The following is a 16,091-nucleotide window of genomic DNA, read 5'->3' as shown; positions in this document are numbered from 1 at the left end:
GGTTAAGATGGCTGAGATGAATGTAATTGGTTTTTATGACTATGTAATAACACCTTTAATGTTAATACTATTCAAAATATTTATGACACATGAAAAACATGAATGAGACAATATCTTGCCTTGATGGAGCAAAGCTAATTGTTGCCACTAGTGAATAATAGAATATTGGTGAGAAAAGATGTAGGAATTCACCCAATGAAATTGGCCTGGATATAAAGTATTCAGTCTAGGAATTCTTGGTTCCCAATCCTATTTCCCAGGCCCTGCTAATTTTTAAATGTATGTGCACAAGCATGTATACACACTCCTAAATAGTGGGTGTGCCGCCTCTATTTTTTATTTTCTGTCATTCAAACAGATTATGGTATCTAAAATCTGTTGCATATCCACACTTTTTGTATGATGTAAGTATTATTTTGCAGACAATGCAAAATGTGGCTTAAGGCATATTGAAGGCATGTCTGTAGAAATGTTCTTATGTTCACATGATAGTCCCCATTTTGGAAAATTTGGGGATTATAGAAGGAAAACAAGAAAAACAAACTACACAATTGAATATTTTTCAAGTAGAGAATTGCTTAAACTGGACTTGGTCACTACTGTTCGTTCATGTCATCTACTGAGTATCTCAGGTGAAATCACACCCATTTATTCAGTTATTCTCATAGACTAACCTCTAATCTGTATAGTTTGTAAATCACTCACTTTTTTATTAATTTGCCTTCAAAACATATTTTTAAACCTGGGGGGCTGGGCGCGGTGGCTCATGCCTATAATCCCAGCACTTTGGGAGGCTGAGGCGGGTGGATCATGAGGTCAGGAGTTGAAGACCAGCCTGCCCAACATGGTGAAACCCCATCTCTACTAAAAACGGGAATAATTAGCTGGGCGTGGTGGTGGGCACCTGTAATCCCAGCTACTTGGGAGGCTGAGGCAGGAGAATCACTTGAACCCGGGAGGCAGAGGTTGCAGCGAGCCAAGATGGCGCCACTGCACTCCAGCCTGGGCGACGAGCGAAACTCCATCTCAAACAAACAAACAAAAAATCTGGTGGCAGATTTAAAACTTTAGCTTAAGAATTATTTTGGAGAATTATAATTACTATTATGTCAAGAATGTATATTTAAAGCAATTCCTAGCATTGTAATGGTCACTTTGCTGAAATTATTATCTAAACCTGTAAAAGTTTTTGTTTTTTTCCCTACTTTATAAATGAAGAAACATAGCCCCAGGTCACATAATTTGAATGTGATACAGTCAGGGTGTTTTTTCTTCTCCTGTTCCCCCTACTCCAGGAATTTAATCATATATGTAAACCCAAGTTCTTAACCGCTAGGCTACAGTGGATCCATCCAGATAATGTTAGGACATTCGAATATGGATCATATTGTTTGGTTTTTGAAACCATTTGCATGTTAGTACATTAAAGAATTCATATTTCGAAGAACTGTATTTTCCCCATATTTTAAAAGCATTATTTTATATAATGTTACTTGGGATGGTCCAAGAGGAAGCAAACTAAATATTATCACCTAATGGTCCTTAAAAGGCTAGTTAAGATAAGAAGCACAAAGACATGCCCCCACACTACTCTTATCTTTCTCGCTGGTGGTATGCTGTGAAGGACTGAGTGGGCAACAAGGAAACTGAAATCTCCAGATGATCAGAACGTGCATTTCTTTCTGCAAGTGAATAAAATGAAATGAGATAATGAAAAAAAAAAAAAAAAAAGTACTGTTTTGGTTTTTATTTCTTTGTATTTTGTTTCTTTGTACTTTGTTGTTGGTTTGGGAAGAGGAAAAAGAAAATCCATAATCTTGTTTTCCTTTGTTTAAAGATTTGGGCAGTTTATTTCTTCTACTTTGCCAACCTTTGCGGTTTGTGAGAAATTTGTAGTAATGGAAATAAATAATGAAGAGAAGCTTGACACTGGTAAGTTGATTCTAGAGCTTGGAGAAGATAGTGGTCAACTAAATATTATACGTTTTTTCTTCTGGCCCAAATTAGACCTGAAATATATGTGATTATATACAATATATGTATAACTTTTCTCCTTACATTCTGTTTTTGGCCCTTCTCTGATGTATTTGTCTTATATTAAGCCATATAGTATTGCCTACAAAATTTAATAGGGTGTGAATTTTACTTTAAAAATAAAATGTTTCCCATTTTTAGAGTATTCATAGCAATGTTTCTTTGAATAGCAAACTCTTCCTGTGTGATTTGAACATTATTTGATTTTTTAAATGTGTGTATATCTCTTCAGAAACATACTTGCTAAACTAAATTATATCCATATATCTGTATTACTATTATTTTCACTTCCCTGTTAAGTATTTAGTAGTCACTGAGAAAAATAACATAGTATCATTTTATGTAAGTATAATAGAAAAATAATTTCATAAGTTGTAAGTTCCTGGGTCCATGACAAGTACTTTTTTTGGAAACCTTTCCTCATTTAGTACATATATATCCCCCCTCTGTTCCCATATGTTTTTCTTGTGTATGCTAGGACAGGAGAGTTGCTTGGAATGCATTGAAAGGACCTTTTTTTAGGTTGACCTCTGGAATTAAATTCTCAGAATCTTATATTTGTTCAGCCTTATTTGCATTATTACCCCATTACATTATTCCCAAATCATATCATATAGATTATTTCATTTAAATCCATACAACCCCATCTACCTGGAGGGTGGAGAAGAACTGTTGTAGTATCACTTCCTCCCAAAGGGGTTCTCCATGATGTCTATCCTTCCCAAGCACAGCCTCTCCTGTGCTTCATGAGTAAGAGAAAGTGGTGTGTTTACTATTTTCAAAGGAGAGATGGAGAGATTTGAAAAACTAAGTGACTTGCTGCAAATCACACAGTATGTTAGTGACAGGTTCAGGACCCTGACAGTTACATACTGCCAATTCATTTAGAATGATGTTGCTATTTCTCTGGTGAAGCAAATTAGCAGTGGATGAGAAGTATAAAGATCACATCAATGAATAACACTTATTGAATGCTTACTAAGTGCTCTATATAATTTTGTAATAACCATATGAAATAGGTACTATTATTCCAATTATACAAGGGAGGAAACTGCTGCCCAAAAAGATACAAGTAAAAGAAACTTATCCAATATCATACCATTGACTGTATGGGAACCCAGCTAGTCCAAACAAGCATTCTAAGCTTTTAACTACTACATTTTCCTACCAAATGCAAAGATTATTTCTAAGTTGTAAATTAATATAGGCTGACTAATTATAATTAGGTAGTGAAAGTTCTTTAAACATTGCTGAAATATGTAATGCATTTATTTCAAGTATAAAAAATATGTGTGGCTCACACCTGTAATCCCAACACTTCGGGAGGCTGAAGCAGGTAAATTGCTTGAGTCCAGGAATTCAAGACCAGACTGGCCAACATGGCAAAGCTCCATCTCTAACCAGGTGTGTTGGTGTGCACCTATAGACCCAGCTACTCAGAGGGCTGCAGTGGGAGGATCACTTGAGCCTGAGAGGTTGAGGCTGTAGTGAATTGTAATTGTGCCACTGCACTTCAGCCTGGGTGACAGAGTGAGACTCTGTCTCTAAAAACAAACAAAAAAAAGGTGGGAAAAATATTTATCTGGTTTCCATATTTATTTGCTGTCCATTGAATTCAATAACCATAGTAGTGTTGTAAATTTTTCTTTCATATAGAACATTGAAGTAAGGATGTATAAATTAGTAAATTTTTCTTTTGATATGCCAAGTTGGTTAGACTGATACTCTCATCAGCTTATTGTCATTTGAAATAATAAAGTCAGAAGCAAATTGCTAGTCTTGTTAGTGTATGATATTTATTATTTATTTGATATGCACTGAAGACTTTATTGAGTATAATATAATGTTCTAAAAAATGAAAACTGCGGCAGTAAGAAAAGGAGACATAAAAGTTGAATAAAAATTTTAATTTCTGTCTAGATTATTACTTTATTGTAGAAAAATTTAAAGGAAGTAGCTCTTAGAGTAAGTTTTGTGATACTCTTTTGATAAGGCAATTTGCAAATTACCAGTCTCTGTTTTCTTAGAAGAGGTGAGGATCTTGGGTTCTTCTTGGTGGCTTGAAGTATCCACAATGATTAAGGTACTAAGTTAGCATTTTAAAGGACAGTTTAAAGGTACATTGTCCCGAACAAGTAAAAGTATATAACCATGAAACTTTAGCCTGAGCATTAGTTCTAGAAAGAAGGAAAATATAGGAGTACCTCAGAAATATTGCAGATTTAGTTCCACACCACTGCAAATGAAGCTAACATCACAATAAAGTGAGTCACATAAATTTTTTGATTTCCCAGTGCTGTAAAAGTTATGTTTACACTATACTGTAGTCGACTATCTGTGCAGTAGCATTGTATCTTTTAAAAAATGTATATAACTCGGCTGGGCGCAATGGCTCCCACCTGTAATCCCAGCACTTTGGGAGGCTGAGGAGGGCGGATCACGAGGTCAGGAGATCGAGACCATCCTGGCTAACATGGTGAAACCTGTCTCTACTAAAAATACAAAAAAATTAGCCAGGCATGGTGGTGGGCGCCTGTGGTCTCAGCTACTCAGGAGGCTGAGGCAGGAGAATGGCTTGAACCCGGGAGGCAGAGCTTGCAGTGAGGAGAGATCAAGCCACTGCACTCCAGCCTGCGTGACAGAGTGAGACTCCATCTCAAAAAAAAAAAAAAAGTATGTAACTCCAATTTAAAAGTTTTTTATTGCTAAAAAATGCTAACAATCATCCAAGCCTTCAGCAAATTGTAATTTTTGCTGGTAGAGGGTGTTGTCTGGATGTTGTTGGCTGCTGATTGACCAGGGAGTGGTTGCTAAAGGTTGAGGTGGCTCTGGCAATTTCTTAAAATAAGACAACAATGGTTTCAGGTGATGGACATGCTAATTATTCTGATTTGTTCATTACATATGGTACACATGTATTGAAATATCATACTGTTCTCCATGAATGTATACAATTATATGTCAATTAAAAAAATAATAAAAGCAGGCCGGGCGCGGTGGCTCATGCCTGTAATCCCAGCACTTCGGGAGGCCGAGGCAGGTGGATCATGAGGTCAGGAGATCGAGACCATCCTGGCTAACATGGTGAAACCCCGTCTCTACTCAAAAAAATACACACAGAAAAAATTAGCCGGGCATGGTGGTGGGTGCCTGTAGTCCCAGCTACTCGGGAGGCTGAGGCAAAAGAATGGTGTGAACCCGGGAGGCGGAGCTTGCAGTGAGCCGAGATCGCACCACTGCACTCCAGCCTGGGCAACAGAGTGAGACTTTGTCTCAAAAAATAACAATAATAATAATAATAAAAGCAAAAAAAGACAATACAGTTTGCTATAACAATGGACTCTTCCTTTCACAAAAGTATTCTGTGTAGCATGCGATACTATTTGATGGCATTTTACCTATGGTAGAAGTTCTTTAAAAATTGGAGTCAATCCTTCCAAAAACTGTCACTGCTGTATCAATTAAGTTTATGTAATATTCTGAGTCCTTTGTTGTTATTTGAACAACGTTCAAAGCGTTTTGACCAGAAGTAGATTCCATCTCAAGAAACCACTTTCTTGCTCATCTGTAAGAAGCAGCTCCTCATCTGTTAAAGTTGTATCATGAGACTGCAGTAATTCAGTCACATCTTTAGGCTTCACTTCTAATTCTAGTTCTCTTGCTTTTTCTACCACATCTGCAGTTACTTCTTCCACTGAAGTCTTGAACCCCTCAAAGTCATCCATAAGGATTGGAATCAACTTTTTCCAAACTCCTGTTAATGTTTATATTTTGACCTCTTCCCGTGAATCATGAATATTCTTAATGGCATCTAAAGTGGTGAATTTTATCCAAAAGATTTACTTTACTTTGGCCAGATCCATCAGATAAATCACCATCTATGGCAGCTATAGCCTTAAGAAATGTATTTCTTAAATAATAAAACTTTGAAGTTAATTCAAAGTCAAAATTACTCCTTGATTCATGGGCTGCAGAATGGATGTATTAGCAAGCATGAAAACAACATTAATTTTTTTGTGCATCTCCATCAGAGCTCTTGGATGGCTAGGTGCATTGTCAATGAGCTGGTAGTATCTTGAAAGGAACCTTTTTTTCTGAGCAGTAGATCTGAACAGTGGGCTTAAAATCTTCAGTAAACCGGTACTGTAAGCAGATGTGCTGTCATCTAGACTCTGTTATTTCATTTAGCGAGCATAGGCAGAGTAGATTGAGCTTTATTCTTAGGGCCCTAGAATTTTCAAGATGATCAATGAGCATTGGCTTCCACTTAAAGTCACCAGCTGCCTTAGCCTCTAACAAGAGAGTCAGCTCTGTTCTTTGGAGCTTTAAAGCCAGGCATTGACTTCTCCTCTCTGGCTATGAAAGTCCTAGATGACATCTTCTTCCAGTAGGAAGCTGTTGGAAAAAAATCTATTGAGAAGTCTGTTGGAGAAATCCGTTGTTTAGTGTAGTCACTTTCATGAATTATCTTACTAGATCTTCTGTGTAACTTACTGCAGCTTCTACATCAGCACTTGCTGCTTCATCTTTCACTTTTGTTATGGAGATGGCTTCTTTCCTTAACCCTCATGAACCAACCTCTTCTGGTTCCAGCTTTTCTTTGTTTTTTCTTTTTGTCTGTTTATTTGTTTTTGAGACAGGGTCTCACTTTGTCACCCATGCTGGAGTGCAGTGGAACAATCATGGCTCACTGAAGCCTCGGCCTCCTGGGCTCCAGCGATCCTCACACATCAGCCTTCTGAGTAGCTGGCACTATAGGTATGTGCTAACTCGCCCAGTTCATTTCTTCATTTTTTTAGAGACAGGGTCCAACTATGTTGCCCAGGTTGGTCTCAAACTCCTGTACTCAAGAGATTCTCCCACTTCAGCCTCCCTAATGTTCTGTTACAGTCATGAGCCAGTGCACCTGGCCCCCACCTTTTTTTCTGCAGCTTTCTCAGCTCTCTCAGCCTTCATAGAGTTGAAGAGAGTTCAGGCTTTGCTCAGGATTATGTTTTAGCTTAAGGGAATGTTGTAGGTGATTTAGTCTTCTATCTAGACCAGTAAAACTTTCTATCAGCAATAAGGCTGTTTCACTTTTTTTTTTTTTTTTAAATCATTGTGTGTTCACTGGAGTAGCACTTTCAGTTTTCTTTCAAGAATTTTTTCTTTGTATTCACAACTTAGCTAACTTTTTAGCACAAGAGACCGGCTTTGGGCTTGTCTGATCTTTCAACATGCCTTCCTCTCTGAACTTAATCATTTCTTGCTTTTGATTTAAAGTGAGAGATACGTGAGTCTTTCTTTCACTTGAACATCTAGGTGCCATTGTAGGGTTATTAATTAGTCTAATTTCGATATTATTATGTCTCAGGGAATAGGGAGGCCTGAGAAGAGTGAGAGAGATGGGGAAATGGCCAGTCGGAGCTGTCAAAACACATTTTTTGATTAAGTTCACTGTCTTATAAGAGTACAGTTTGTGGTACTTGTAAACAATTATGATAGGAACATCAAAGATCACAGATGACTGTAACAGATATTATAATAATGAAGAAGTTTGAAACATTCTAAGAATTACCAAAATAAGACAGAGACATGAAGTGAGCACATGCTTTTGAAAAAAAAAATGGCCTGATTGGACTTGCTGTATGTGTGGTTGCCACAGCCCTTTAATTTGTAAGAAACGCAGTATCTGCAAAATGTGTTAAAAGGTATGCTTCTGTGAGGTCTGTGACTCAATAACTCATAGCTCTGCTGGAGGAGAGCTGGGCCTAGAACTCTGGGTTGTTGATGCCCAGTTCTGTGTACTTGCAGTACTATCTGAGAATGTCTCGGCTCCATTTCTTCCTTTCTTCTCTAATTTCTCTTTTATGCGTTTGTGCGCCTTTGCCTTCTGTGCTATTTAATTCTAACTTTTCTTTATGTATTATGTTTACTGAATAAGTCTATGCTTCCTATTTTCAATTTTTAAATCTGGTAGATTTAACTGTATCTTTCAAAAAAGAAACTAAAAATTAAGGATTTGAGAGGTTAAGAGTCAGTGGTGATTATTATTTTTATTCACATGGTCCTCATTTGATGAATTTCCCCCTATTGGGAAGGCAAGGGGAATATTAATGTAAAAAGGATCTCACAGCCTTATTATCACTAGTTTAGGAAATGTCAAACGTAAATGAACAATTTTCGGAGTTCTAAAGAGAAATATTTAACTGACCCTTTTTCTTGTCCATGTTGGTGAAAAGCAGTCCTGGAGAAAATGTTTTCTACAAGATATATTTTTCAGTAAACTTTCCAAGAACTGTGTTGTATATTTTCTTTTAGCTTATTTACTAGGGAGACTTAATGTATTTATTTTTATTTTAGGAACTGAAGAGGAGTTTGGAGGTCTTGTATCTGCTAATCTTATACTTTTGAGGAACAGACTTCTGGATATCTTGCTAAAACTAATTTATACATCTAAAGAAAAGACAAGCATTAATTTGCAGTAAGTAAATCTTTTTTAAAAGTGATTATACCAGTTGCTACTACTAGTTAATTCATGTTAGGCAAAAGAAGGAATTGCCATTGACTTTAAATAGATTTTTTTAACCCTGAAATTTATAGTATCTCAAGAATGAAACTCGGTCTTCTTTTTCCTTTTTGATTTGAAATCCTAATTTCTGAAATTAATTTTGTTTTTTGTTTTTGAAATCCATCTGTCTTTGAATAGAGCTTGTGAAGAACTGGTGAAGACACTGGGTTTTGACTGGATCATGATGTTTATGGAGGAACACTTACATTCCACCACAGTTACAGCAGCCATGAGGATTCTTGTTGTCCTACTAAGTAATCAGTCTATTCTCATCAAGTTTAAAGAAGGACTCAGTGGTGGAGGATGGCTTGAACAGACAGATTCTGTCTTAACTAATAAGATTGGAACTGTATTAGGTATGGGACTTTTCTAGTCAGCTGCTTGAAAATGAGCTGGTGTGTTTTGTTTTATTTTTAAATTTTATGTAAACTTATCCTCTGCAGTTTGATCACCATTAAGGAGATATTAATTTTAATTAATGATAGAACGAAGAGCTTAGAAGATTTCAAATTAGGCCTTTTAAATGGCAAATCAAACTGAAGACAGAGATAAGATACTAAAATTTGAAAACTCAGGGAATTCCTCAAGATCTTTTTGTAGTATAGGCCTTACTGATCTGTAAGTAAATAATTAGCAAATTATCAGTAGTAGAACTAAATTAATAATAATAATAAATATTTATTTTGAGTACTTACTGTGTGCCAGTTCCTAAACACTTGCCAGGCAATAACATTTCATCACAATAACTCTGTGAGGTGCAAATACTATATCTGTTTTACAGATTAGAAAACCAAATTCATTTTACTCAGTTCCAAAGCCTGTGCTATTAACATTTATGTTATATTGCCATACAAGGATGTAAGCTCACTAGTACCATAGCTATTTTCAGCCTATAACTGAGCATTTATGTAATGTTAGAAAATTGCAGTTTCTTATGCTAGATTTATTTGAACTCATATGTTTCCATTCATACTAGTAATATTACTTTGGAAAATATATATTTGAAGATAGTGTTTTTATTTAAAGGCAAAGTCATTCAGTTAAATAATTTTAAAAATACATTTGTCATGTAACAGTACCTTGTAAATCATATCTAATTATTGTTTGATCTTAAGCTGATACTGAGAATATCTATTTACCTTGGTCCGATGGGAAAAATAGGGATTAGAATTTAATATGTAATTTATTTATAGAAAAAAAAGTGTAAGTATCAGTGTTTAGGTGCTGCCTGTACTACTTCTTCAAACATGAAAGCAAATTATAGGAAGACAGATCTTTTTTTTTTTTTTTTTTTTTTTTTTTGAGTCGGAGTCTAGCTCTGTCGCCCAGGCTGGAGTGCAGTGGCGCGATCTTGGCTCACTACAAGCTCCACCTTCTGGGTTCACGCCATTCTCCTGCCTCAGCCTCCCAAGTAGCTGGGACTACAGGCGCCTGCCACCACGCCCAGCTAATTTTTTGTATTTTTTTTTTTTTTAGTAGAGACGGGGTTTCACCATGTTAGCCAGTATGGTCTCGATCTCCTGACCTCGTGATCCACCTGCCTCCGCCTCCCAAAGTGCTGGGATTACAGGCATGAACCACCGCGCCCAGCCATAGGAAGACAGATCTTTCAACATAGTACTATTGTATTGTTATTTCAGATGTGAAGAAGGTCTGAAGAAACTTTGTATATGATAAAGGAAAAGTAATATCATTTCCATGTCACTATGAAATGATTTCTAAAGAAAATTGTCTGCTTTATAATATACATTTTAAATGATCATCATAGGTACTTTTGTGCTCAAAAAGTAGATCACTATTTTACGTGAACTCTGGGGATGGATTTAATCTACAGATATAATTATTTTTAACATTTTAGTAGTAAGAAGTTTCATTTATTGGCCTTAATAATACCTACTGGAGAATAAACAGTGAAAGGCACAATTGAATGTGAGTTCTGTTGAATATGCAAGGTTTAAATGCTAATTGACAGCAATGCTTATTTTGAAGGCCAACAGCAGCAGTAGTAATAACGCCTGAGATTTATAATAGTACATTGTGGTTTGCAAAATTATTTCACATGTATCATCTCATTTGTCCTTCATGATTCTGGAGACAGGCATATATTTTGTAGCGTATAAGTTTTATTTTCTAGAAAATAAGCCTAATGAATATAAAGTAAGGATTAATTTCTCTAATTAGGAAATTAAGACTGTTAACTATGTAAGGTTAGTTCGCTAGGCAGTAATACTCTCTAAGAATCTGTCTTTTGTTAGTCCTGTGCTTTTTCTGTCCTGCGTCACTTTAGTAATATTAGAGAGAGGTGCTTTCACTGTATCTGACCTACCTGATTTCATGCATTAGAATCTTTTTGTCCTTCATTGGTACTTGCATGAGCATGCATATGCTGCTCCTATATCTAGGTATTCAATTTAAATTTAATTTCAATTTGACCCCACTTAATTTTCCCTGAATATCTATCTGACACATACACATTTTTGTGTATGTAAACAAGTGTACATATCAGCTCATTTGATTCTATTTCTCCTTGATCAGAATAGCAACCTATTTTTTTTTTACTTTTTTATTCACATTTATTGGTTTTTGTAAAATTTTTCTTTGTAAAAATAGATTTTTTAAAATTTTACTCTAAGTTCTGGGATACATGTGCAGAACATTCAGGTTTATTACGTATGTATACATGTGCCATGGTGGTTTGCTGCACCTATCAACCCGTCATCTAGGTTTTAAGCCCCACGTGCATTCATTGGGTGTTTGTCCTAATGCTCTCCCTGCCCTTAACCCCCACCCTACAACAGACACTGGTGCTTGATGTTCCCCTCCCTGTGTTCATGTATTCTCATTGTTCAACTCCCACTTACGAATGAGAACATGCGGTGTTTGGTTTTCTGTTCCTGTGTTAGTTTGCTGAGGATGATGGTTTCCAGCTTCGTCCATGTCCCTGCAAAGGACATGAACTCATTCTTTGTTATGGCTGCCATAAAAATCTTTCGTGTAGCTGAAACTTGTATCTAAATTAATGCTTAATCGTGGTATATTAAGTATTCCTTAAGATTAATTATAGGGGAAAATAATGTGAGAGGAGAGGAAAATGAGAATGCCAGTTTTTTGTTTTTTTTTAGGACTTGCAGTGTAATCAAAATCTATTTTCCTATTTAATGTATAAAATACCACTTCATGTCTTTTGGTTTCTTTTTCACTTTTTAAAAAATTTTTATTTTTTAGAGATTGGGTGTTGTTATGTGGTCCAGGCTAGACTTAAGCTCCTGGGCTCAAGCAATCCCCCCATCTCAGCTTCCTGAGTAGCTGAGATGTCTTTTGATTTCTTAGAGCTCAAAACATTGTTTAATCTTATAATTTTATTTAGAATTTCTATAAAAAAAATCAGCATGATCTTCTAATTAAGCCATTCTAATTAAGCCAATCTTTCAGAAATGTGGCAGTTTCATTAATGAGGGCAAAGAAAACAATAATTTTACAGACTCTAAAATGGAGAAATGAGTTGTCAAATCATAGTGCCTCCACTTATGCCACATTGTGACTTTGAACAAATCATGTTTTCTATGTTGTAAAAATGATAATAGTAATTTCTACCTCACATGTTCATTGTGATTAAGGAATGATATGGGAAAGAGCTTGTTAAATTGCTATATAATTTTTTTTATTAATTACAAGAGCATACTTTGGAAGTTAATTCACGTCACACTGAGGAATTGATTAGGATAAAATATTTTAAAAGCAACCTGGACATAAATTTTTCCTTTATTATATAAAATAGTGGTTGTAATATGTACTTTGCTGCACTCCAGAAAAAAAGAAGTTGAAAAAAATATGGATATCTTTGCTGAGTGCAGTCGCTCATGCCTGTAATCTTAGTGCTTTGGGAGGCCAAGGCGGGAGGATCATTTGACGCTAGGAGTTTGAGACCAGCCTGAGCAACATAGCAAGACCCTGTCTCTACAAAAAAATTTTTTTAATTAGCCAGGCGTGGTTGCATGTGCCTGTAGTCCTAGCTACTGGGGAAGCTGAGGCGGGAGGATCCTTTGAGTCCAGGAATTTGAGGTTAAGGGAGCTACGATCACGCCACTGTACTCTAGCCTGGGCAACAGAGTGAACCCTCATCTATTAAAGAATAAATAATAAATGTAAATATCTATTTGAAATACAAATTGTTTCAGACTGAAATCAATTCTCATCTATTAGTTGCTATTCACAAAAGTTTCCGTTGAAAATTTGACTAACATTCACTGTGTACTGAGTACTTCCCTAGGTATGAGGTGAACCACATGTTTAGGGTGTACCAGGGTGTACCCTGAGTTTCATTATAAAACAGAGGAAACAAGATTGATAGAAACACTGATGCCATAAGCTACATTAGTAAGAACTATCTCCTTAAAAAGCTGGGTTTCTAGAGGGAATTCCGGATGTTAAGTTTAGCCAGTGGATAGCTGCAGCCACAACGGGCTTGGATATGCCATCCCACTGCCCAGCAGCTTTCCAACAGATTACAGATCATGTTGTGAGTAAAGATTGTTTTACTTACTCATTTAGTCTTATCTCTAAATTCATAGGTAATTTAAGGTTAACTAGTTTTTCATGATTTTAGGACAATGAAATATATTAACTATATTATAACAAGTTACAAAAATTAGCTGGGGGTGGTAGCTCATGGCTGTAGTCCCAGCTACTCAGGAGGCTGAGGTGGGAGGACTGCTTTGAGCCTAGGAGGTGAAGATTGCAGTGAGCCAATATCATGGTACTGCACTCCAGCCTGGGCAACAAAGCAAAACTGTGTCTCAAAAAAATAAATATATTATAACAAGGATATTTTTAAGTTATATTTTTGTAGCATTCTAAATTTTGGCTGTATTTTGGATTTCACTTTTTTCTTAGGCAACTACAAACCAAGAACACTAGAGCTCTTCTGAGGTCTCATTTAATAAGTAGAACTTATAGCACCTTAAGAAGGATTTTCAAACTCCTTGTATCTTATTGTCTCAACTGTGTTTCAAAACCTATATCCTAATAGACAGGCTTGCTAAAGTCAAACAACTTGTAAAGTAAAACTTTTAACTGAAGATTAATTCAACAATTGAATACTTAATTGCCTATAGTAATATGAATGTTCTGGATAGAAATGTTAACACATGCTGAATTACTTCCTCCTTTGTTAATGCAGCATGTTTATTAGTTGCTAATTTTGCACTTACTGTTATATTTCCTCTTCTCTTAGGATTCAATGTGGGCAGAAGTGCTGGTGGGAGATCGACGGTCAGGGAGATTAACCGAGACGCTTGTCATTTTCCTGGTTTTCCAGTCCTTCAGTCATTCCTTCCTAAACACACTAATGTCCCTGCCCTCTATTTTCTCCTCATGGCATTGTTTCTGCAGCAGCCAGTTAGTGAGCTGCCTGAGAACCTGCAGGTCAGTGTGCCTGTCATCAGCTGCCGGAGTAAGCAGGGTTGCCAGGTAGGAATTATCTAGCAAGGGGTGCGTGAAATTATGTATTCCAAAGAATCACCGTAGGGTAATGGATAATCAGTGTAAAACCAACTGTCATTTCCATCACTTTCCCCACATTTAAGGTTTGATTTGGGACAGAAAAATCTGAAAATACCACAGAAAATTTTCCCAAAAAGTCCTTTGTCCCTATTTACATTTTTTTCCTATGTGATTACTCTGTATATTATATATGCATAAAGACTCTGGATGATATTTAATGGTGATCTAAAGAACTCTTTTGTTATATGATTCATTTTATTTTATTTGTGAGACAGAGTCTTACTCTGTCACCCAGGCTAGAGTGTAGTGGCATGATCTCAGCTGACTGAAAATTCCACCTCCCGGGTTCAAGCGATTCTCCCACCTCAGTCTCCTGAGTAGCTGAAACTACAGTCAGGTGCCACCGCGCTGGGCTAATTTTTGTATTTTTAGTAGAGATGGGGTCTCACCATGTTGGCCTAGCTGGTCTTGAACTCCTGTCCTCAGGTGATCCACTTGCCTCGGCCTCCCAAAGTGCTGGGATTACAGGTGTGAGCCATTGTGTCCAGCCTGTCATGATTTATTTCTGCAGAATTAAAAATGAAAGGAGTGGCTTATATACCATAAATTAAATATCACTTCTCGAGTGGGTATGACAGGATTCTCAGTGCAAATTCGGATTAGGAAAAAAAATTACTTAATGATAGATAGCATCCACATTAGGAAAACAGTAAGACTTTACTTGACTTCTAATTGAAGACTATTAAAGATGTCTATATATAGCTTATGTTTGCGGCACCGCAAAGACTTGGGAATTTGGCTTTTAGACTCAACTACACTTCCATCCTAATGCCAAATGCTATTCAAATCAATTCTAGTAGTTGACAAAATCTTTTAAGTGTAAACACTTGAGTCTGTGCCGTTAGATTAAATTAAGATACAGATTCATGCCTAGCAGTTGTATTGGTTATGCAATTTTTCAATATCCATGGTACCATAGTCATAAAGTTTATATATAAAACTGCTATTAATAAGTCTCAAATTAATTTTTATTTTATCAGATTGATCTGTAAGTAATCTAAAATTAAAATATTGCTGAGAATGGGAAAGAAGTGAGCTTAATGTGCTTTGTTTAAAAGATCTTGCTTAAATTTATTTGTTCTATAATTTTATCTCTTGGCTAATTAACATGTATTTTATTTTTATATTCTTTAGGAAAAAGGTAGAAAGCAGTGTTTTTAACATAGGTACCTAAGGCAGGATACAGAATGATACACAGTATTCAATTTTTTTATATCTATAAAAATGAGTTTTAAAATGTAGGATGGAGGGGTACTAGTTCTTTATGTCTATATCATTGGTTACTTTTAAAAACAACAAAAAACTTAGTTTCGAAGAAATTTTAGACTATTAGAACTTATGAGGGTCTCTACTGAAAAATTAGTGGTGGCTAATATTTGCTCACTTTCACCTCTGCAGTTTGATTTGGATTCCATTTGGACGTTTATCTTTGGAGTTCCTGCCTCCAGCGGAACTGTGGTCTCTTCTATCCATAACGTATGCACAGAAGCTGTTTTTTTATTATTGGGAATGCTCCGCAGCATGCTGAATTCAGTAAGTTCACTCGAATGCCCAGGCCTATTGAGAATTCCTCCTGCCTGGGATACTTTTTTGTAAATAGAGGAATTTTTTGGTAAAATAACTACTTATTTACTGCATGATCTCTGGAACTTCAGACTCTTATGTTAGACAAAGTTATGTCTAACGTAAGAACAGACTGTGTAGTTGTTAAGACCGTGCACTCTGGAGCCCTACCTGGGTTAAAATCTCACCTCTGGTACTTCCAATCTATTATCCTCAGTTATGTGCCTCAGTTTCCTGGTGTTTAAAATGCCAGCGATAATAGAATGCATCTCTTAGGGTATTTGTGAGGAATTAATAAGATAGTGTATACACATAAAGCACTTATAAACATGCCTGATACATAATAAGTGCTTCGTAAGTATTAACTTACATTATTAATGTA

The 16,091-nt window shown here is 36.1% G+C and overlaps 1 protein-coding gene across 4 annotated transcripts in view; it reads left to right on the top strand.

The window, feature by feature from the left end:
* WDFY3 (WD repeat and FYVE domain containing 3) overlaps positions 1-16,091 on the top strand; it is a 305,264-nt gene that overhangs the window by 201,352 nt on the left and 87,821 nt on the right. For all 4 annotated transcript variants that reach the window (XM_030819090.1, XM_030819089.1, XM_030819088.1 and 1 more), the window contains 5 exons: positions 1,838-1,932; positions 8,377-8,497; positions 8,723-8,940; positions 13,818-14,053; positions 15,545-15,679. In XM_030819090.1, the coding sequence (XP_030674950.1) occupies positions 1,838-1,932; positions 8,377-8,497; positions 8,723-8,940; positions 13,818-14,053; positions 15,545-15,679 (805 nt within the window). The remainder of the gene's footprint in view (positions 1-1,837; positions 1,933-8,376; positions 8,498-8,722; positions 8,941-13,817; positions 14,054-15,544; positions 15,680-16,091) is intronic.

Source organism: Nomascus leucogenys, chromosome 9, assembly GCF_006542625.1.
Source record: "Nomascus leucogenys isolate Asia chromosome 9, Asia_NLE_v1, whole genome shotgun sequence".
Lineage (NCBI taxonomy): Eukaryota > Metazoa > Chordata > Mammalia > Primates > Hylobatidae > Nomascus > Nomascus leucogenys.
The sequence above is the reverse complement of the archived record's forward strand: the minus strand, read 5'-3'. Positions and strand labels throughout refer to the sequence as shown.